The sequence below is a fragment of the Grampus griseus genome (assembly GCF_964374135.1).
Source record: "Grampus griseus genome assembly, chromosome: 11".
NCBI lineage: Eukaryota > Metazoa > Chordata > Mammalia > Artiodactyla > Delphinidae > Grampus > Grampus griseus.
Genome location: NC_139005.1, coordinates 44,328,793 through 44,348,808, shown reverse-complemented (window position 1 = coordinate 44,348,808; position 20,016 = coordinate 44,328,793). Strand labels below are relative to the sequence as shown.

The following is a 20,016-nucleotide window of genomic DNA, read 5'->3' as shown; positions in this document are numbered from 1 at the left end:
TCCCTAAGCCAGGCCCTGGGGCCTTGCCTTCCGAGGGCCTCACACGCCGGAATCGCCGAGCACGCTGGGAAGGGTCAGGCTCCGGCGGGAAGGCGGAGCCGTTGGAGAGCGTGAGTAGAAGCGTGGTCTCTCCCGGAAAAACCACAATCACCAGGAGCGCTGAGCGAGAACCCGTAATAGAGAGGGACGGGCTAAGGGAGAAGGGGCGGAGCTACGGCGGGGAAGTGTGTTTGGAGGCTGCGGGGCAGGGTGGAGCCGAACAGAGGCGAGTCGGGGAGATTGCGTTAAGGGCGCGTACGCCCTTCCCCGGATCCCTGGAGTGGCAGGAGGGACCGGCCCGGCCAGTCCGCTCGTCCTCAGGTGCTGCGAGAACGGGGAGGGGCAGAGCGGGTGTGGAAGGAGATCAGGAGTCTGTGCAGCAGGGGCTAACTGAGCAGCCAGACTTCTGAAGGATTATCCGTTTACAGCCTCCCAATCTAGAGACGGGACTCCCACTGAAGATGGCACTATTGTTTAACAACAGGCTTTGATGGCACCTAGGGGAAGTGTTCACGGAGATTTAAGAGAATGGGAGTTCTAAAACATTTGCGTTTTCAGTATTCCACCTCTTAGGGCTTTTTCTAACTTCCTAAACGTGTTGTTTTTGCTTGTTTTGTTATTCCCAGTTGGTTGCCCTGTAGATTCCTAGTAAAACCCTTAAGTGAGAAGGACTGTGCCCTATGCTGGTCTTAAGGGAATAAGGAAAAGTGGCTGGAGAAAGCTACATGGGGCCGAGTAGGCCTATCAGGAGACAGAGAAAGAAGCATATAGTGGTAGCTATCCACTGCTGAGGGACAGAGAAAAGGGGCGGTCTACCTCACACACTAAAGGTTTTTATTTGACAGACAAGAAGCTGCAAAACGTTGGCATTTTTATTCAGACGTATAAAAACAAAACAAAAAAACTTCAGGGCTAACAACAGATACCCCCAGTTTCCCATCCATGGGGACAGAAGTCTGAAGCTGGGTCCTCTTTCTATGCCACCTGGAAGCTTCCCACTACTGGATGAGAATAGCTCCTAAAAGTGGCTCTTGGGACCACTGTGAATCCGTCCCTTGGGTGGAGATCATATACAGCACATGTAGGTTATGGTTTACACAGAGATGCCCAGTTATTTTTCCTTCTGACCACCCCCTACTCCCACCTTCTGAGATAAGAAGTCTGGGTGTAGGAGCAGGCTGTAGTTGCTGGAGTTAGACTTGATTCAGTGCAAAAACAAGAAGACAATGCCCCTTCAAGGGCTCTGACTTATATATCAGTTTTCCTTGATACTTTACAGTAAGAGCACATGCATTGGAAAATCTTGAATCCGGACCTGCTATTTGATTTACTTAATCTCTTTAAGGCTCAGTTTCCTTATTTGTAAAATGGGATAATACCTAGCATACAGAATTGGTGTCAAGGATTAAGTTAGATAATGTTGGTAAAGTTTAGCATGATGCTCGACACATAGTAAATGCTCAGTTAATAGTAATCATTAATATCTACTCCCAACCTCTTCACAAGATTTTAAGCTTCTCATTTTTTCTAGGGGGTTAAGGGTCACAAGCCAAAATTTTGCTTTCCCCTGCCAGGTTTCCCCCTTTCCTCTTCCTTCGAAGTCTGATGGGCAACAAAGGCACACTTTAAAGCCTAGTCTCAACAAGTCAGAGTCTAAGAGAAAGGGACATGGGGAGTAATCCTTCATATCGCCAGGGAGTTCCCCCAAGGAAGTTGAGGAATGGGACTGGGAAAGCACATAAAATAGGGAAAACCATCTCCTTTCCTGGGTTTGGGAAAGAGAAAAAGTGCAAAGCTGGCTAATACCACAAGAATTTTGTGTCCGAGTGTTTAAGGCCTCCAAAGGTTGATTGGAATTGTCTAGGACTAGGGAAATGGGGCTGAGATCTGTGAGGGAGACAGACTAAGGAGAAGAGGGGTACCCTCCAGAGGCACTAGCTGCCATCAGATGCTCCCTGAGTACCTCAGTGAGCAGGGGTTATGTTCTCTGGGCATTAGCCTTGGGGAAAAGCCGGCTATGCCAGTAATCGGGGTTATCAAAGGCAGAGTCAGTGGCTTCTAAACTACGTAGAGTTTTGAGGCGGGCATAATGGACCTGGGGGCCATGGTGTACAGGCCCCTGGAAAGCTCTCATTTCTTCATACCCTTGCTCAGCTGCTGGGCAGGCCTCCATGGCTGCATAATCCCCCCCAGGACCTCCTCCACCACGTCGCCGATTCATATATTCATAATCTTCATCCGGAGTTGTGCTGGCGTTGGGCATGGTGGGCACGGGGTTGAGTGGGCAACTCTGTGTGCTGCCCAGGGAAGCACTGAGGTCTGATCCCACATCCATGTACTCATAACCCAGCTCCTCAAGGGAACTTGGCCTAGGGGGACGAGATGAACTGCACTTTCTCCTCCGGTTCATGTATTCATACTCGTCGTCGTCATCTTCTTCTTCAGTACCCAGGACAGAACTGAGACCCACTGAAGAAAGGGTGCCTTCCCGGGAGGAGGTACCTGAGGGTTGAGAAGAGAGGCTAGGTATGTGGTATTACTTCATTGTAATAGGCAGTGAGGAGTGGGGGAGTCTTAGGAAAAAATGAATAGGGAGGGATATGATCAGAGAAGACAGAAGGATCAAGAGGAGCCTGTGGAAGGAGGATTAGAGAAAGATTTGAGGAAAGCGCTACAGAAAGTCAGGCACCTTTGAGGTGTGCATCTGGCATGACATAACCATTGACATCCTCTTCCTCTAACCCTGGTGGGGACTGTGGGGTGACAGGAGTAAGCAGGCTGTGGCGCTGGGAATGGTAGGCACTGTCTCCTCGTGGCCGTGGGCTCCGGCTCCGGCTTCTACACATGGATACCTTCTCCTGGAGCTCGGCCTCAGAGCCTGTCACATGGCCCTCCGATGACTCTGATGCCAGGCGTCCCCGTGGCACTGGGTGCAGAGAGGCTGGACGGTGGCAGCGTTCACTACACCCACGAACTGCAGACTTCTAAGGAGGAAAATAATACATGGAGATTTAAACAGAAATGAGGGAAGAAGAGAGATTTGTTTAGAAGGAGCTTGGGTCGTTCAGTGCCTTCTGTTTTGTAGGACACTGATTAAACCTCAGAGGTTTTTAAAGTCTCCCACACTACCCCTATCAATCCTAAGACACTGCCACCCAGCCTCTTGGCATCCTCTTAAAGAGACAGACCTTACCTGGGCAGCCTCCCCAAGATTCCCCTGGTTCATAGGCATATATCCCGATGATGGACTTACAAGGCTCTGGCTCTAGGATGAAACAAGTGAGGAAGAAGTTTAGATTAAGAGAGAAATCTACTCACCACAGCGGCCTTTGAATAGTTAATATGGACACCTGTGGGATTCGTGAGGGCGCAGGTGTACAGAGGGCTTAGGGTGCAGAAAGTCTTGGGAAACTGGAAAATCTTACCCCACGTGGCCGAGTAAGTGTTCCAAGTGGCAGGCTAAGGGCAGAGCCTAGTGTGGTTGCCAAGTTCTCCTCCTCTGCCTCCAACTCCAGGTCTAGGTCTAGTTCTGGCTCCAGCTCTACTTCCTCCAGTTCCTTGTTTGTTAGAGCAGGGGGCTCTGCCCCAGGCGGAATTCCAGGCCCACTCTCTCTCTGTGAGGGCAGGTGGTTGATTGTTAAGGTACATCCTGGTTCCAGCCAAGTTCCCTTTTCTCTAGATCTCCTTGGCACCTCCTAATCTCCACTCACCTTTATGACCAGGTACCGTGGTGGGTCTCGGGCCATCCTGGTGAACTCATTGGCTAGTTCTTTAAAGGTTGGGCGAATGTTCTCATCAATCATCCAACCTGGGGGTAAGATGTAGGAAGGAGAGCGATAAGAGGGGAGTGGAGTAGGGAGGGAAGCTACTTAGAAAATGGCTGACGCTTTGTTCCCTCATCTTTGTGTGGGGAGCCTGGCATCCACGTAGATGCCATTGGCATCAATAATGTGGAGAGTGCTTAGTGTTTATTGGGCAGAGACCGTTTGGGGCATGCACCGCTGTCCTGGGTATTCACTTTTCATCACTGAGCATTGTTTATCTATGCTTTTTAGGTTTTCAGTCCAATGAAGCAATAATGGAGTAAAAAAAAAAAAAGGCTGAAATCAGCAGGTAACTCACACTTGACCATGACCATGTAGACGTCAATGGTACAGATCTGGGGCTGTGCCAACCGCTCCCCCTTCTCCAGCAGATCTGGTACTTCAGCCAGTCGCAGCCCTGCATAGGGCTCTGCCCCAAAGGTCATCAGCTCCCAAACTGTCACTCCTGGTATAGGAAGACATGACTAGTTGATGGCAAAATAGTAGACATGGGCATGCAGATGAAGAGAAGGCAGAACTTGATCTGACCCAGGATCTGAAGGGCTTAGAGATTCTAAGAAAGGGTCTCAAAAGGCATCTTTGGAATTTGGACCAGTGATGGTATGGTGGGCATCCAGATGGACTGACCATAGCTCCAGACGTCACTCTGGTGTGTGTATTTCCCAAAGTGGATACTCTCGAGGGCCATCCACTTAATTGGAGTCTGGGGGATTAAAGACAAAGGTGTCACCAGCTGATTTCCACACACTTTCTTAGCATTTCTAAACCCATGTTCTCCGTCATTCTTTGCTGCTCTCTAAACTTTTATTTCTGGCATCTCCAGGTTCTTCTCCTTGGACTAACCCTGCAGCATCTGCTGGCCTCTCAAAGAGACCACAGAGTACTTCCCGTCCCCATGCTTCACTCCACCCCTGCCTCCTTACCCAGCCTTTGTGTCACCTTACCTTGGTCTCACTGTGCAGTAGCTGCTTATCATCAGGGGGCAGCAAGTCAGCAACCCCAAAATCTGCCACCTGAACCTGACTAGGTGATTTCAGTAGCACATTTCGGGCAGCCAGGTTCCTGTGCACCATACCATGTTCCTCAAGGTAGTACATTCCCTATAGGGAAGGAAGTATTCTCAAGGTTGGGGAAATTGGTCCTTGAGCTTCAGGATCACCTCAAACCCTAAGGCACCTCTCAACACTTGAACCTCCTGGTCCCCTCCCTGTGGGCCCACAGGCAGTTTCATCTTAGAACTCCTCCAGTCTCCTCTCACCTTGGCAATTTGTACTCCCCAGTTGAGCAGCAGCTGTGGCCCCAGTGCCCCACGGTGTTGTCTCACATGATCCAGCAGGGAGCCCAGAGGCAGGTACTGAGTGATGAGCTGCAGAGATGACCCTGGGCACAGTCCCAGCAGCCGTACAATGTGGGCATGGTCGAGGCTGCCAATGGCCAGCATGTGCTAAGAGACACAAGAAGGGTCATCCTGGGAACAAACAGGGTCACATAAAACCAGACCAGGGCTCCCCCAACATTCGAAGACATCAACATGGCTAACACAGTATCTGCTAACACGAGACCGTGCTGCTACATAATCGTATCTAATATCAGCCCTCTCCTAGTGGCACACAGAACACCTGCCTTCACTTACGTCCGTCACAGCTTGAAAACTTTGCCGTCCACTCTTGTCCTCAATGACTTTAATGCAGACTGGAATCTTGATCGATTCACCCTCAGGAATCCACACTCCCTGGGAAATTTTGGGCAGGAGTCAGCCTAAGGTCATTCTCCCCAGGCTAGTCCTGTCTCTGAATCTTTCCCTCCTTTGCCCTAGATCCTTTTCCCACCTCCCCAGACTTCCTGTGGGCCACTCACTTTGTGCACAGTTCCGAAGACGCCCGAGCCCAGCACTTTAAGCTTCTTCAGCTCTGTTTCCTTGAAGATTCTGGCCGAGACTTTGTTAGCCTTCTCACTGGGATCCAGAGGCTCTACGCTCTGGAACAGATGGAAAGGAGGTACTCAGGAAAGCCCACTCCCATGTCCCTCTCCAACCCCCTCCCCAGAGGTGGATGCCAAGAGCAGCAAAGCCCAAAGGGGTGGAAGCAGGAAGAGGAATGTCTCTAGTCTTGGAAAGCATTGCAGGCATATGGGGGAATAAAAGACCTGAGGATTGAGGAAGTTGTTTGTGTTCATGAGACCAGAAATCAAGAGGGTCAGGTTTTCCCTTTGTTGGGAGAGAGTTGGTAATACTATCACCTTGAGTACTTTTATACAATTCTCTGTTTTTCAAAGCACTTTCACATACATCATCCCCTTTTACCCTTACAGCCACCTTGTAAGGATGAATGTTATTATTTCCTCTGTATACATGCATAAACTGAGGCACAGAGAAGGAAGCTAACTTCTTCAAAGTCATACAGCATATTAATGGCAAAATCAGGACTAGAATTCATGTCTCCCATTTCTCTGGCCAGAGTCCTTTCTAATGGACCATACTACCTCCTTGAAGAAAGGGATCAAAGCTCTGGGGAAGGAAGAGGATCTTAAAGGGTGATGGTATAGGGTATGTTTCAAGGGTAAGCTAGGCACTCACCTCACCCCGTTCCAAGTAGCGCCTCATAGCCCTCTTATTCTGAATCCGGCGCCCACGCCAATAGAGAAAAGTGCTGCCCAGGATCAGGAAAATCACTGCCAATCCTACTACCACTGTTAAAGCCATTGCCAGATGGGTTTTGCTGTGGGACAGAGAAGCCCAGAATTATCCTGGGTCTACACTTCCCTTACAAATGTCATTTACACCTGTACTAAAGGTATAGCGCAGATCTGGGGCAAGAAGTTAACATTCACATCTACATATATCCTTGAGCAATATGAAGGGGTTAACCTCAATCTCCACCCCAAGACTACTGCAAGTTAATCTTAGGAAGGGAAGACCAGAAGCCTGGATTCTTGTGTCCCCAGGTCCAGTGATAGTAGCCTGTATATAGAGGGCCAGAATGAATAGAGACTTAATCTTCCCAGGAGGTAACGGCCCTTCCCCAAATATTCCCAGCTCCCTAAATCTCCAAGCCCACCATACCTGATCAGTGCCAGTGTTTGGCCTAAACAGTCTTGTAGCTCTGGTCCCTTACACCTGGAGAAGAAAGTCACCTCCTTAAATGGGAGCTTGGTAAACTTCCACAGGAAGCTCAATTCCAACACTCTCAACGTACATTGTTTCAGACCCTACCATGGCATCCCATCCTGAAGCCCAAAGCATATCCCAAGACAGGGCTCCCATCTCTGGCTCACCAATCCTCCCTGAGTCCCTCTCTTGAATGAAACTCCCCTGAGCTGAGGTTATTCCAGGTTCCCCAAATTGTAGCGTCATTTTGTGCTGTTACTGAGTTTCCCTTTCTCCAATCCTTCACTACACAGCTGGGAGTGGTTCTTAAGTCATAGTTCCTTCTTTCTTTCTGCTCTCCTCACCATCTTCTTTCCCTCTAGTTCTGTACTCTTACCCCTCTGCCAACACCCTTTTATCATCCCATCACTGACCCCTGGGTGCAGTTCTCATGACAGGGCCGACATTCATTCTGAGCATCTGGGTACTTGTAGATGGGGCCCTTGGCACCGAGGACTCCAAAGGGGCAGCTGCTCACACAGTGGGGCCCATCTCGAAAATGGGCACACTGGGCACAAGCATCAGAGCCCTGGGTGGAAGAGAGAAGGTCAGGAAGTATGGTATTCCAAGATCAATTCCACACTTCCCAACAAGAACTAGCCCAGCCATTTAGGATCCTCCATTCACAGACCCTAGCATTATCTGACCTCCCTGTGCCTCTCTATGGCCTTGAAATTTGGCCATATCATTCCCTAGACCCTCCAGTGTTGCCCCGCCCTCTCTCCCTTAGAGATCCTGGTGCTGCTACTGTACCGAGCCATTGCACGTGGTAGTGCCCTCCATGGGTTGGCATTCCGGGTGGCAGGAAAAGCATTCAGCTTCATGGGCAAACTCACGAGGCTCCCTGCAGTGGGGGGCCGGGGGTAAAGGGAGGTGGGTCACTTCCAAGGCCTGACCTTTATGCTCTGATCTCCCAACCACAGGGCCTCCTACCTAATTCCCACCAAGGCATATACAGAAAGTTGTCTAAAGGCTTTCAGGTGCCACGTGAACAGCTCCATCCCTTGGGTCCATCCCCCAACCCCTTCTTGACTCTCCCCCCTCACTGTACCCATTCAGAAAGTTGCAGTGGGTCACACAGACACCTCCTCGGCTGTAGTTTCGGCAAGATAGGCACTGACTGGGGCCTGGGCCCCAGCATCCCCCAGAGGAGCACAGTGGGTCACACACTTTGCCTTCTGCCACTGGAAAGGAAGGGGTGGGTTAGGAGGAGTCTGAGGTCTCCTAACAAGCCTGTTCCTGAACTCTTGCTCATTACTGCTTCCAGCCTAATGTCCCCCTCTCCTTGGCTCTGTCCCCCATCCCTACTCCCACTTGCAGGGCAGAGCAGCCCTTATACCCCTCTCCTGCCTGATTCCATCGCCCCGTCCGTGGGCCCTTTCCCTCACCGCAGTCTCTGCGGGGCCGATTATGCTTGATGTCCAGTCTCTCTTCCGAAGGCCCCCGAAGCAGCCTGGTCCAGTTCAAAGAATGGTGGTAGCAGAGCTGTCGATTGGCACTTATGTAGATACGCCCAGCACTAATTTCTTTCAAGGATCGGAGGCCCAGAGATGTTACATTCAAGTTCTTCATGATCAACAGTGAGAAGCCCCGGCTGAGAACAAGGAGACTGGATGAGAGGGGAGACTACAGAGGAAAACCTGAGCACGCAGTGGATTCATTTCCATTCAACAAATTTGCTCTGGGCTAATCAACCCACTGAGAGGGACTCCCCCCTCCTTTAGCCTTTGCCCCATCAAACTCCCACTGTATGAGACCATGCCTTGTATTTCACTCAAGGATGCCTGAGAAACTGGGTTCTTTGCCTGGAGATGCGACGACCTCCACACCCCTTACTCACTTGTAGAGGCTTCGGCCCCCAATGGTCGTCAGGTTGGAAAAGACACTGAAGTTGTGCATGTGGGGAGGCCAGGACTGGATGTTCAGGTAACCTGAGGGGTTGGAGAGGGGCACATGAGTGGGGAGCCTCTCCCCTTCCTTCCTCAGGTTTGCCCGGTCCCTCCCCTGACGCCTGGCACATGATTTTCTCAAGTGGTATACTCAGTAAGGGCAGGCTCTCCTCCCATTCACCTGTGATCTCCCGCACTGTCCGGAAGACATTGAGCTTCTCAGGGTCCAGAGCAGGAATCTTGTGCCAGGGGTCTCTGAGGAGAACAGTAAAAACCAGTCAACAAGGTAGAGGCATAACCAAGTAGCAGTGAGCACGCCTAGCCTCAGAACTTAGTTTCCAAACAGCGTTCTCCACTAAAAGGAAACAGGACTCTTGGGAGAAATGGCTGAGGCAGGAGAAATATAACATGAGCCTACAGCATCCTGTGCAAAAAAGTAAGGAAATGCTCAAAGAATGAGGGGTATAAGCCCAAAGAACACAGGAGCCATCATGAAGGGGCCCCACAATGAACAGACCAAGGACAACTGGAATGATGATTGTAAGAGACTCTGAAATGTTGACTAAAACAAGTATCCACACAGATTAAACACACAAACAAGTAAGTAAATAAACAGGAAGGGAAGGCTCTCCCTCACACGAGAATGCCTACAAATAAATACAGGAGGAATAATGGAGTTAGAAAATCATCATTTGGCAATTCTCATAAAAACTGCTTCAGGCAAATATCTCCCCACAAGATACTTATTAATTGCAAAGGGAAAATAGTAACTTTACAGTAGAAAAGCTGGCAGACGCCCCCTTAACCAAGTGACCAGAGGTATCATCACCAATGATGGAACAAATCAACATCATGTGCCTCCTTGATACTTTGCACTGAGAATACAACTGTAGTATTCCTATCAAAATGCATAACTAGAAGCTAAGTGTGAGGCAACATTAGATAAACCCCAACTGAGGAACACACTACCAATCACCTGACCTGTACTCTATCAGCAATGTCAAGGTCAGGACCTGTGACAGATTAAAGGAGACTGAAGAGACACCAAATGTAAATGTGTGATCCAGGACGTGAGCAAGACTATTAGCGAAATGTGATTAAGGTCTGTAGATTAGATAACATTTTGTATCAATGCTAATTTCCCGATTTAAACAATTGTACTATGGTTTTGTAAGAAAATGTTCTTGTTTTCAAGGAATACACACTGAAATGTGTATTTCAGTGGGGTGAGGGGACACCATGTCTGGAAATTTACCTTCAAGTGGTTCAGAAAAACAAGAGCATGTATATATAGTGTGTGTGGTGTGTAGAGACAGAAATGATAAACATGTGGTACATTGGTAACATTTGGGGGATCTGAATAAAGAGTGTATGGGAAATCTTTATACCATTTTTTGCAACTTTAGATCTAAAATTTTGTCCAAAGTAGACAGGTGGCCCTAACGTTTCACACACACACTCACACACACACACACACTCACTCACTCACTCACTCACTCACTGTAAATGCTGTCCTATGGATTAGAATGTCCCTTTGCTCTTTGTGGCTCCAAACCAAGAAGCAGAACTAGGGGAAACAGCTGGAAGTCATGAGACAGATTTTTATCCAATTTAAGTAAGAACATTTAGAAACCTTTAAGAAGGAGGACACAACGTCCCTGTCCCTTGCCACTCAGCTGGCTGGATTGCTTAGGGGTATCTGAGGGGATTCAAGCCCTGGCTGGGGAGTTAAGCACTGTCAGGTCCTTTATGGCCTCTAAGATTTTATGATCTAGATTCCTGATCAGCTCCACATACGAAGGCTTGAACCAATGCAATGAACCGTGAGCAGGTGGATGGGGTGGGGGATCAGGGGATGAAAGCAGAATCTCTAACCCATTGAGGCCGGTGATAAGAAAGTCCAGGTTGCCCAGGATCTTGGTGCAGTTCACAAATCCATCAATGTTGCTCGAGTCCACAGTCTGGAAGCGGCTCCCAGAGCCCGTCCCCTCACAAGCTGTAAACACAGAAGAGGCTCACTGGGGAGGGGGTGTGGGGGGTGGAGTCTGAGTAGGCTCAGGGGAAAGGGTATCTCTTCACCAACTCCTTACCATCTCTTACTCACCTTTGGGGCACAGACCCCCACAAGGTTCACATATCTTGAGTCCATTTTTATCTACTTCCATTTTGTCAGGAGGACAAGCCCTGACACAGGATGTTTGATCCACCACAAAGTTATCTAGGAGGGAGGAGGGCACCATTAGAGATGAGGGAGGAACACTGCCAACTACCAACTAACTGAACCTCCTTCCTCCTGCTCTGCACTGCATTTGCTCCAATCGACCACCCGAGGTTCCTTAAGTGCTGTCTCATGGATTAGAAAGGCCCTTTGCTCTTTGGATCCAAAGAGCAGAGCTAGGAGCAATTGCTGGAAGTCATGGGGAGATAGATGCGGGAACGGGACATAGGGGTCATTCATTAGGGGTGACTAGATGATCACAACCAATTGCCCTCTATATCCTCTATTAACCACCCAACTTGATCCATTTTGCCTCCTAAAATTTCATCTAAAATCCTCGTTCCACTACCATTGTTCCTTCCCTTCAGACACTTACGGGGACAGCTGGCTACACAAACTCCTCCATACTGATACTTGGTGTGGGGATTGGGTTCCAGCTGGAAAGTTAGCTTGTTGTAGACAAGAGGCTGTGGACACTGGCGTACACAGGCTCCACTGTCATTGAAGAGCCGGCAGGCCTAGGAACACAGAAGGCTCATAAGACTCATGTTACATATGGACCCCTACTTCCTCCTCAAAGCCCACATCCCATTTCAGAACAGGCAAGCGGTGGTAACAGTACGTACAAAGCAGTCTGTGTCCTGAGGGCCCGAGCAGCCCCCTGCACACTCGTCGTGGCAGCACTGGTTGGGGTTCGGCCCAAAGCAGTGACCATTACACTGAGGGGCACAGATGGTCTTGGTCACTACGGACGGAGAGAAAGCACAGCTGTCAGGGCTCACAGGACTGAATTCTGAGGCTATCTCTCACCCTCTTGCCTTAGAGGCTCATCGCTACCCCCTGTCGACACAGGCTGGGGTGGGCAAGGATATGAAAGTGTATATGAGTTTGAAGTCTTTAAAATGAAGTAAACCCACGTGTCTGGCAGTCTTCTGGTCCAGGACCCCAGCATCGCCCCTTGCAGACCTCATGACAGGGGGGACCTGGTTGGGAGGGAAAGTAGCACAAGCGGCTGTCAGAAAGGCTTGCTCAGATCAACAGGGTATGATGTCAGCACACAGGCACCCAGTCCCGGGAAGCGAAGAGCCAGGGCAGCATCCCTCCTTACCCCAGCGGAGCTGGGCTGGGCTCAAGTGAACCTGTCAGCAAGGGGTGGAGCCGCGCCTCCACACCACCCACAGGGCAGCTGAGGGGAGGGCCCGGGGCACATGCCTCACTCAGCCCAGTCCCAACCCAGGAATTTGGTTCTTCTTGGCAAACTGAACCCAGTAGGAATATGTGTGAGTGAGTGGACAGGGAGTGGCAGACTGCGGTCAGGGCTAGGTAGGTTCTAAGAAGCAACGATGTAGGAGTGGAAAGAGAAATGGATGTGCAGTCCAGAGACTGGCTTCCCACTCAGAGCACAGAGTTCTTTAGCCCCTTTCCTTCACGCGCTGCTTCTGCGGTTCGGGTTCTAGGGGACTGACCTGCTCCCTCCTGGCAGGCTCCTTGGTTTAGAGCCCAAGGTTTGTTCAGTGGCAGCTGGGTTCACATTAGGGACACACTGATGAGGGGAAAGGAGTCACTCTGGTTGGGTGGGGGCAAGGGGGCAGTCTTGATCATGGCCACTCACAGGTCCTGCCATTGTCCTTCACCACTATCTCGGCTTCTCGGTCCCGCACGATGTCCCTCCAGTCAACTGTGTCCATGTGACAAAGTTTATCATTCTTCTCAATGTAAACGCCCCCTGACAGAATCTCTGAGGTAGGGAAGAGAAGTGCCGGGGTCAAGGGCTAGTCAGGGAAGTCCTCCTTCTCCCTGCCTCCCCACCAGTCTGAGCAGAGGACATGGGCAGGCGGATATGTCCAATTAAATCCAAACTGCAGAGGAGGCGCGCCTTGTAAGAGGAGCAGGCCAAAAGAAAGTCCTTCCCCCTCAGACACCTGTCCAGATCCGGTTTAGCGAGTTGGGGAGGGGAAGGGAAAGAAGGAGAGTAGATCCCTGACTCAAATCCACACCTCCCCACCCCCGCGTGCCCTACCTGTGTGTTTTTCAACTGACTGGGACAGGCAGAATCAGAAGGTGGCCAGGTGGTATTTAACCCCTCTAGTCCTCCAGCTTGGGGCGACTTGTGAGGGCGGGAGGGAGGATTCCCATTCCCAGGGAAGGAGGGACATCAAGGGACACTGTACTCGGAAGTCAGAAGAATGTGTAACAGCCTCAGCTCCAACTCCAGCCCCACCAGGACATAAGGACCCTCCCTGGGGATAGATGCCTCAGCTCCCTGTTAGGGCCCTCTATCATTTAAGGAGGAGTGGACCTTTAGACCGTGGTGGTCAAGGTGGTGGGCACGTTGAACGGGGGTACTTAGAGGGAGCAGTCTTGGGTCATCCTCAAAGAGGCACCTGTCAGCAGGTTGGCTGAGGGGCAGGCCTGGAAGGAATCATCAGGAACTGACCAGTGAGCTGAGTAAAGCGGAGCTGGCGCAGAGCATGGCTGGAGTTGGTGTTGTAGTTCAACATGACAAAGATGGCAAACTTCCCATCGTAGACCTGGGTCCCCCGCACCACTCGGAGGTTGGGCAGTGGCAGCGTAGAGAACTCATTCATGGCCACAAGGACGTAGCCGGTCACTTCTCGGATCCACTGTGATGGAGCAGATCGTGTGGGTGAGAAGGAGAGTGGGGCAAGAAGTGTCAATCCGCTTTCCCTCCCTAAGGCACTGAGGAAGCTCTAGCTCCTCTAATTTTTTCCAAGTCCTGTTTTGGAGTAGGGAGTAGCAGGCGCCACACGACTTCTGCAAGTGAAGACAAGCTGTAGAAATAACCGAGGAATTCTAGGCTCCTAGCCTTTCCTTCTCAGGGCTCCTCAGGCCAGGAGGGTCCTTGCTTATCCCTTCCTCACCTCCTCAGGTGCCTCTTGGTCCCTGGTGCAGAACCCCACGTGCCCCTGCCCCCTTCTCAGGGCCAGCCCCTGTGCATCCCCGGCTACAGCGACCAGTCCACAGGCCCCAGATTCCAATCATTGCCCCATAAACACACTGGCTTGGATCTTAGGAACCATGGAGTCTTAGGAATGCTCAACTCCAGCCCTGAGGACAGGAAAGAGGCTTCTGTAGGGAGGACAAGGGGGAAGAGGTCGAGGAAGGAGGTCGGCACTCTAACCTGCAGGAAGGAGAGGTCAGCATTGTGTCCTGTGAGCACGATCTCCAGGTTCCCCATCACCACCTCACACCTCTCGTAGAGCTTGTACAGTGTCTGGTACTGGTTCTCGGCATCGCCGGTCACACTCAGCCCATTCAGAGTCCCAGGGCACACTGTTCCAAGTGGAGGTAAGAATGGCAGAGGCCTGGACACAAGTTTTCGGCCCTGTCCCCCAGGACCACCCCTTGGTTGCCCTCTTCCAGTAACATTTAGCACGATCAGAGGCAGCTGCCTCCAAGCCTCCGCCCTAGAGGCAGATGGCAAGGCCAGACTGAGAGCCTCAACTTCCTCTTTTCCCAGAATCCCTTCACTGGCCCCCTGAACAGGAAGGTGAAAGATTGCCTTTTCCCACCTGGGCCTCCTCTGTGCCTCTACTGGGTACTACTTTAGATGCTAAGGAGTTAATCAAGGAGGATGTGGGGTTGTTTTCCCCTCCCTAGAAAGAAGTTAGAAAAGGACCACAGCTTGGTTACCCTCCTCTTCCCTCCCCCGCTCCAACCAGGGCACTTCTCTACCCCCATCCTGCCTCTCTAGGTCCTGGAATAAATATCTCTTTGGGGCAGCACACAGCCCCTATTGTGTCTACTGAGGGTGGGATGGGGGCAGAGGGCGGGGGCAGTGCCTGGGGCCACGGTACGGCCCACAATGAGGCGATTCTATTTAGGAGGAGGGGGCTGCCCCACCCTGTCCCCAGACACCCTGTCCTCAGCCGCTGGCCCCCTCTCTCCCCTCAAGCCTTGGGCTCAGACGAGTGACCTCACTGGCAGGGGGCCTCTGGTGGTAGTGTGGGGGGCTCAGTGTGAGCTCTGTCTATAAAGCTGGAAGATAGGGAGCTGACTGCCCACCTCGCACCCCCTTCATCAACTCTGGCTTTCCTCTCACTCTGCTCCCCGTCCCAGCCCACTCCAGCTCCCTCAGCATCACACTTTCCAGCCCTAGAGTATTTTTCAGCAAATACAGAGAAGCCGGATGGAAACAGCAGCCGACTGCCTCCATTCTAAGCCTTCTACCCAATTTCATCGTCAGAGGAGATTCATTAAGAAGCCTTCCAGGGCTTCCCTGGTGGCGCAGTGGTTAAGAATCTGCCTGCCAATGCAGGGGACACGGGTTCGAGCCCCGGTCTGGGAAGATCCCACATGCCGTGGAGCAACTGGGCCCGTGAGCCATGGCCGCTGAGCCTGCGCATCCGGAGCCTGTGCTCCGCAACAAGAGAGGCCGCGATAGTGAGAGGCCCGCGCACCGCGATGAAGAGTGGCCCCCATTTGCCGCAACTAGAGAAAGCCCTTGCCCAGAAAACGAAGACCCAACACAGCCAAAAATAAATAAATTAATTAATAATAATTTAAAAAAAGAATGTTTCCAACATGGCACTCTCACTCACATTAGGGACAGCCTAGACTCGAGGTACATGAGGCATGTCAGTCTTGGGGGTTCACTTTACTTTGTAAGTATGGAGGACATAGGGGCTATGGGAAATGTTGGACCCTGAAGCCCTCCCTACAACTTGTCTCTCCTCTGGCTCAGTGAAAGACCGTGGGGAGGGGGGTAGATACCACCTGTCCCAGCCACCCTTCCCTGAGGCAGTGGCAGCCTAGTGGCAGGCAGGAGTGAATGGAGGGAGGGAGATTGGTGAGGCCCCAACACCTCCTCCCTGATGCACCCCTAGTCTGACCACCTGACCTCTGAAGGGCTCCCATTCCCTATCACACCCCATGAAGGGAAAGGGGTGAGCTAGACCCAGCAGAGGGGTAAACAGGCTGGGAGCTCCCAGAGGAGCCTGGGAACTCTAGGGTCCTTGGGTTGAAAACGAAACGACTAGGAGGTTAGTCGTTTCTGGAACAGCGCCACCCCAACCCCCTTCCTGGCAGGACACCCCCTCTTCCAAGTCAAGGCGCCAACCCTTCTCCCCAGATAAGGGAGCCACGATTTCTGCACAGGGAAGTGGGGTGTGGGCGTGTACACACACACACACACACACACACACACACACACACACTTGTACACGTACACAGCTCCCCTATTGGCCCAGAAATCTACACTGGTTCTGTCCTTGGGTTTCCTTATTTGGAAGGATTTCAGGTGGCCCCATCCATTCCACCTGCCCATATGTGTTTGTGCAAACTTTGTGTCTGTGCTTGGGAGGCTACGGTGTTGGAGATCCCAGTTCCCTGCCACCCTGAGGGTAAAGTCCATATTACACAAATAGGAGCAAAGGGCTGGGTGGGAAGAGAGTATGAACAGCACCTCTGAGGAGGAACCAGGCAGCTTGGGGAGGAGAGGGGGGGTAGGGGAATTAGAAAGTCCCTGCTATACGCAGGGATTAGGGGCACAGGGAGGGCCAGTGGCACAGACCCCCCCTTTGGTAAAGAGCACTGGGGTGGGTCACAGCAAGAATCTCCAGCCCCTCCTTAACCAGAGGCCTCCTCTCCAAAGTCCCCCACCCCCCATCACAGCCAGGACAAAGGGGCTATAGAAGGACTGAGACAGGGCCGGATGCCCAGAGGCTGCAGGATCCAGATAAAGGGTAAAGAGACCCAACCATGCCTGCCTCCTGTCTCCCTCAGGGAAGGTGGCCAGGATCTGGGACTCCTGGGTTCCCAGCTGAAGATTCCAGGGGTCTGGATGGGACAGTGATACACAGTCACTTTACTCAGTCTCTCCCACTCCAATCCCCAGACCCCCGCCCTCCACCAGCTGGGAGTGTTCACATCTCAAGATCCCAGGGTCTAAATTTAGGCCCAGCAACTGTGAGGGAAGCACAGGTGTTTCTCCCACTCCCACCCTGGGGAAGGGGCCCTGACTGTGCCAAACCCCAAGCCGAGATCTGGGGGGAGGGGAGGAAATCAACAGGGTTCCTCCAGTGCCAGCAACCCCAGCACCCCTCAGGTGTCCATGGTCCCAGAGACACCCCAAAGAGGTGGGCTCAGCTGGCATGGGAGTGGGAGGAGGAACAGAGGAGCAATCTGACTCTTGTCTAGACTGCTAGAGACAGCCAGACAATAAACAGAATGGGGGTGGGGGTGACTCTGGGCCTAAGAAGGATGCCCCACCCCAAGGACAGGGAGCTCAGAAGACAGGACAGGTGCCCTGTTGGCCCTCAGGTTGGCGAGAGAAAAGACAGAGAGAAATAGCGTCTGGAAGTCCTTGACCCTATAGCTCCTGGCTCAGTGCTTTGTACATAGTAGATGCTCAATAAGTATTAGTTGAATTGATCTGGGTCTTGACAAAAAAGTTTGGTCAAGTCGGGGACCAGCTAACTTTATTATTTTGAGAGAAAGAGGCCAGTCAGCCTCTGCGGGGCCTCTCACCCTGCTGTCACCTGGACTTGGCCCTTGGGTTAATCTCAGCTCTCCACAGGGCAGGCCCACTCACGGAAGAGGAGGTGCCTCTCTTGTTTTCCAACAGTAGACAACAACAACCTCCCCCCTTCCACAGCTCCGCCCTGCCGGCAAAACAACAAAACTGGAGGTTTTTGAGCCCCTGGGGGCAGGAGGTTGGGAACAAACCGAGAACCCCCCCTTCCCTGCCCCGCTCTTTCCAAGATCTCCACCTCCAATCATCCCCTCACGTTTACAGAATGGAGGTCCCAGCTCCCCTCCCTGCAGGGCCCCTCAGAAGTGTGAACTGTTTCGGCATCAGCCCTATCCGGAGAGACAAATCAGAGGGTCCGCGACACGGCAGGGAGGAGGTGGCCGGGGCAAGGTAGTGGTTCGGGAATCCCGTCCCCGCCCGGACCACGCCGAGAACCTGATCCTGACGGTCTCCGCCCAGGGGGCCCCAGCGCGCCGGGGCTCCGCACCCCCAGCCTCGCACAGCCCGAGCTCCTGCCCCTGGCCTCCGGCACCCCGCGAATTTGTCTCGGAATCCCAGGTTCCGAGCCTGCCGGTGCTCCCGCACCGCTTACCTGCCTGCGAGTTGCCCACCTCGGAGCCCCGGGCCAGGCTGAGGAGGAAGCCCAGCACCTGCAGAGCCCCGTTCGCTCTCATGACTCCAGCGGAGAGTGAGGGGAGCCCAGCCCAATCCGGCCGGGGGGCGGCCCTGGACTAGGACATCTAAGCGGAGCCACCTGAGCCGCCGGAGACTTGGTAGCGGCGGCAGAGGAGGTTGCAAACTGCAACCGGAGCCGGAGCCGGAGTTTGGGGCGGGATGGCAGGGGAGGGGTGTAGTCTGCAAGGGAGCGCAGGGGGAGGGGGTGAATCTCGGCCGCGCCCCCTCGGGCGCGAGGCTGGAGTAGCGATTGCTGGAGCCTCTGCGGCCCGCCCCGAGCGCGCCCCACGCCCCAGTGCCCGGCAACTTGGCCGCGCAGATCCAGGACGGGTCTCGCCCTAATTTTTCTCCGGGAGCTGAAGTAAGGGGAGGCCAAGATTCCAAACGCCCCCAAATGCTTCCAAAGGAGAAAGGTAATGGGGGTGGGGAGAGCGCTCCAAAGCCCGACCCCCTGCAAGTTGGCCTCGCCCACTAACCAAATCACTCAACTCCCCTAGCCGGTTGGGTCACTTGGGGGATTTTCCGTCTGAATGTGAATGCTTCTCTCCGAGTGTGTTTTTGAGGGGGAGGGTGTTTTTGCCGCCCGCTCAGGCCACCTCAGTTTCCCCGGAACCGCCTCGAAACCCCATAACTCATGCACCCTGCCGAGGAACCCGAGCCCCAGAGGCCGCGTGAAATTGCAGTGTCTCCGGCCGCTTCCTCCTCCAGACCCGGCGCCGGCCCGGCCTCTCCCGGGGATTTGGTTGGGGGGCGGGGGTGGCTTCCAGCCTGGGAACAGACCCCGAAGCCCGCCTTTTCACTTCCACTCCGGGAGGGGCTCCCGCACCTGTCGCCGTCCCCTCTGCTGCCCCCCAAGGCCGCCTGGGAGAACAGCTGCCTCCCCTTGCACACTGGGGTCGGCCCGCGCCGTCGGGGCGGCCAGCGTTCCCACCACAGGCGCTCACTTTCCCAGGCCTTCCGGGCCCGGGCTGTCGCTGGAGAGGAGAAGGAGGGGGACGCGGAGAGGGCACTAGAGACTGCGTCCCCCAAAGGCATGAACCCTGGGCACCTCCAGCACTAGCTCCAGGATTCTGGCCAGAGGCGGTGGGGCGCACAGCGAGGGGCTGCCCCAAACCTAGCCAGACTCCAAGTGGATCCGACGGGCACCCCCTGGTGCCCAACCGGCGGCAGTGAGGCCCCACACGGCGTTGCATTCCGGATCTTGCCCAGATACCCTAATTATCTTCCCCGGAGTTTCAAGCCTGAAGACTTCGAGAACATTTCAACTTTGATTAAGAAAAATTCCACCTCTCACTCCGAGCAAAGATTACTGGCTAAAATTCTTTAAACTTGCTTTGTATCGATCTTCATCCTAGAGGGCCCATTCTCTGGGGAGGCTACCTCTCTGGAGGCTACCTTTGCCCTCTGGGCGTTGATCTTGCCCTGACCACTTACATAACAGTCATAATAGTAATAGCAACATTAACACATACATACATATACCACGTGGTTTTCAAGTGCTTCCTCAACTTAGATAATGTTTCACTTAACATAAAAATTATGTGACCTAGGGGACTTCACTCTAGTTTACAGAACTGGAAATGTAGGACTACTCCAAGGTCATCCACCCGGTGACAATGCTGAGATGATCAGGTGATCAGAAGAAGGGACTTCGGTTTTTTGCTAGGATTTCGTCTGTCACTCCGAGACTGGAGCTTCCCCTGCTCAGAATCAAACTGCCGTGATAACTGAGC

The 20,016-nt window shown here is 52.8% G+C and overlaps 1 protein-coding gene across 1 annotated transcript; it reads right to left on the bottom strand.

The window, feature by feature from the left end:
- Positions 1-903: 903 nt before the first annotated feature.
- On the bottom strand, positions 904-18,282 carry ERBB3 (erb-b2 receptor tyrosine kinase 3; the record flags this gene model as incomplete). The annotated part of the gene is made up of 28 exons (XM_082665784.1): positions 904-2,541; positions 2,729-3,023; positions 3,233-3,304; positions 3,465-3,653; positions 3,750-3,847; positions 4,162-4,308; positions 4,491-4,566; positions 4,808-4,963; positions 5,122-5,307; positions 5,497-5,595; positions 5,721-5,840; positions 6,439-6,580; positions 6,925-6,978; positions 7,383-7,537; positions 7,762-7,852; positions 8,060-8,192; positions 8,397-8,602; positions 8,849-8,939; positions 9,079-9,152; positions 10,773-10,893; positions 11,002-11,115; positions 11,492-11,633; positions 11,742-11,860; positions 12,033-12,098; positions 12,728-12,853; positions 13,553-13,739; positions 14,258-14,409; positions 18,201-18,282. 28 exons carry the CDS (start codon positions 18,280-18,282, stop codon positions 2,018-2,020), a joined length of 4,017 nt encoding a protein of 1,338 aa, XP_082521910.1. The 3' UTR covers positions 904-2,017.
- Positions 18,283-20,016: the final 1,734 nt, after the last annotated feature.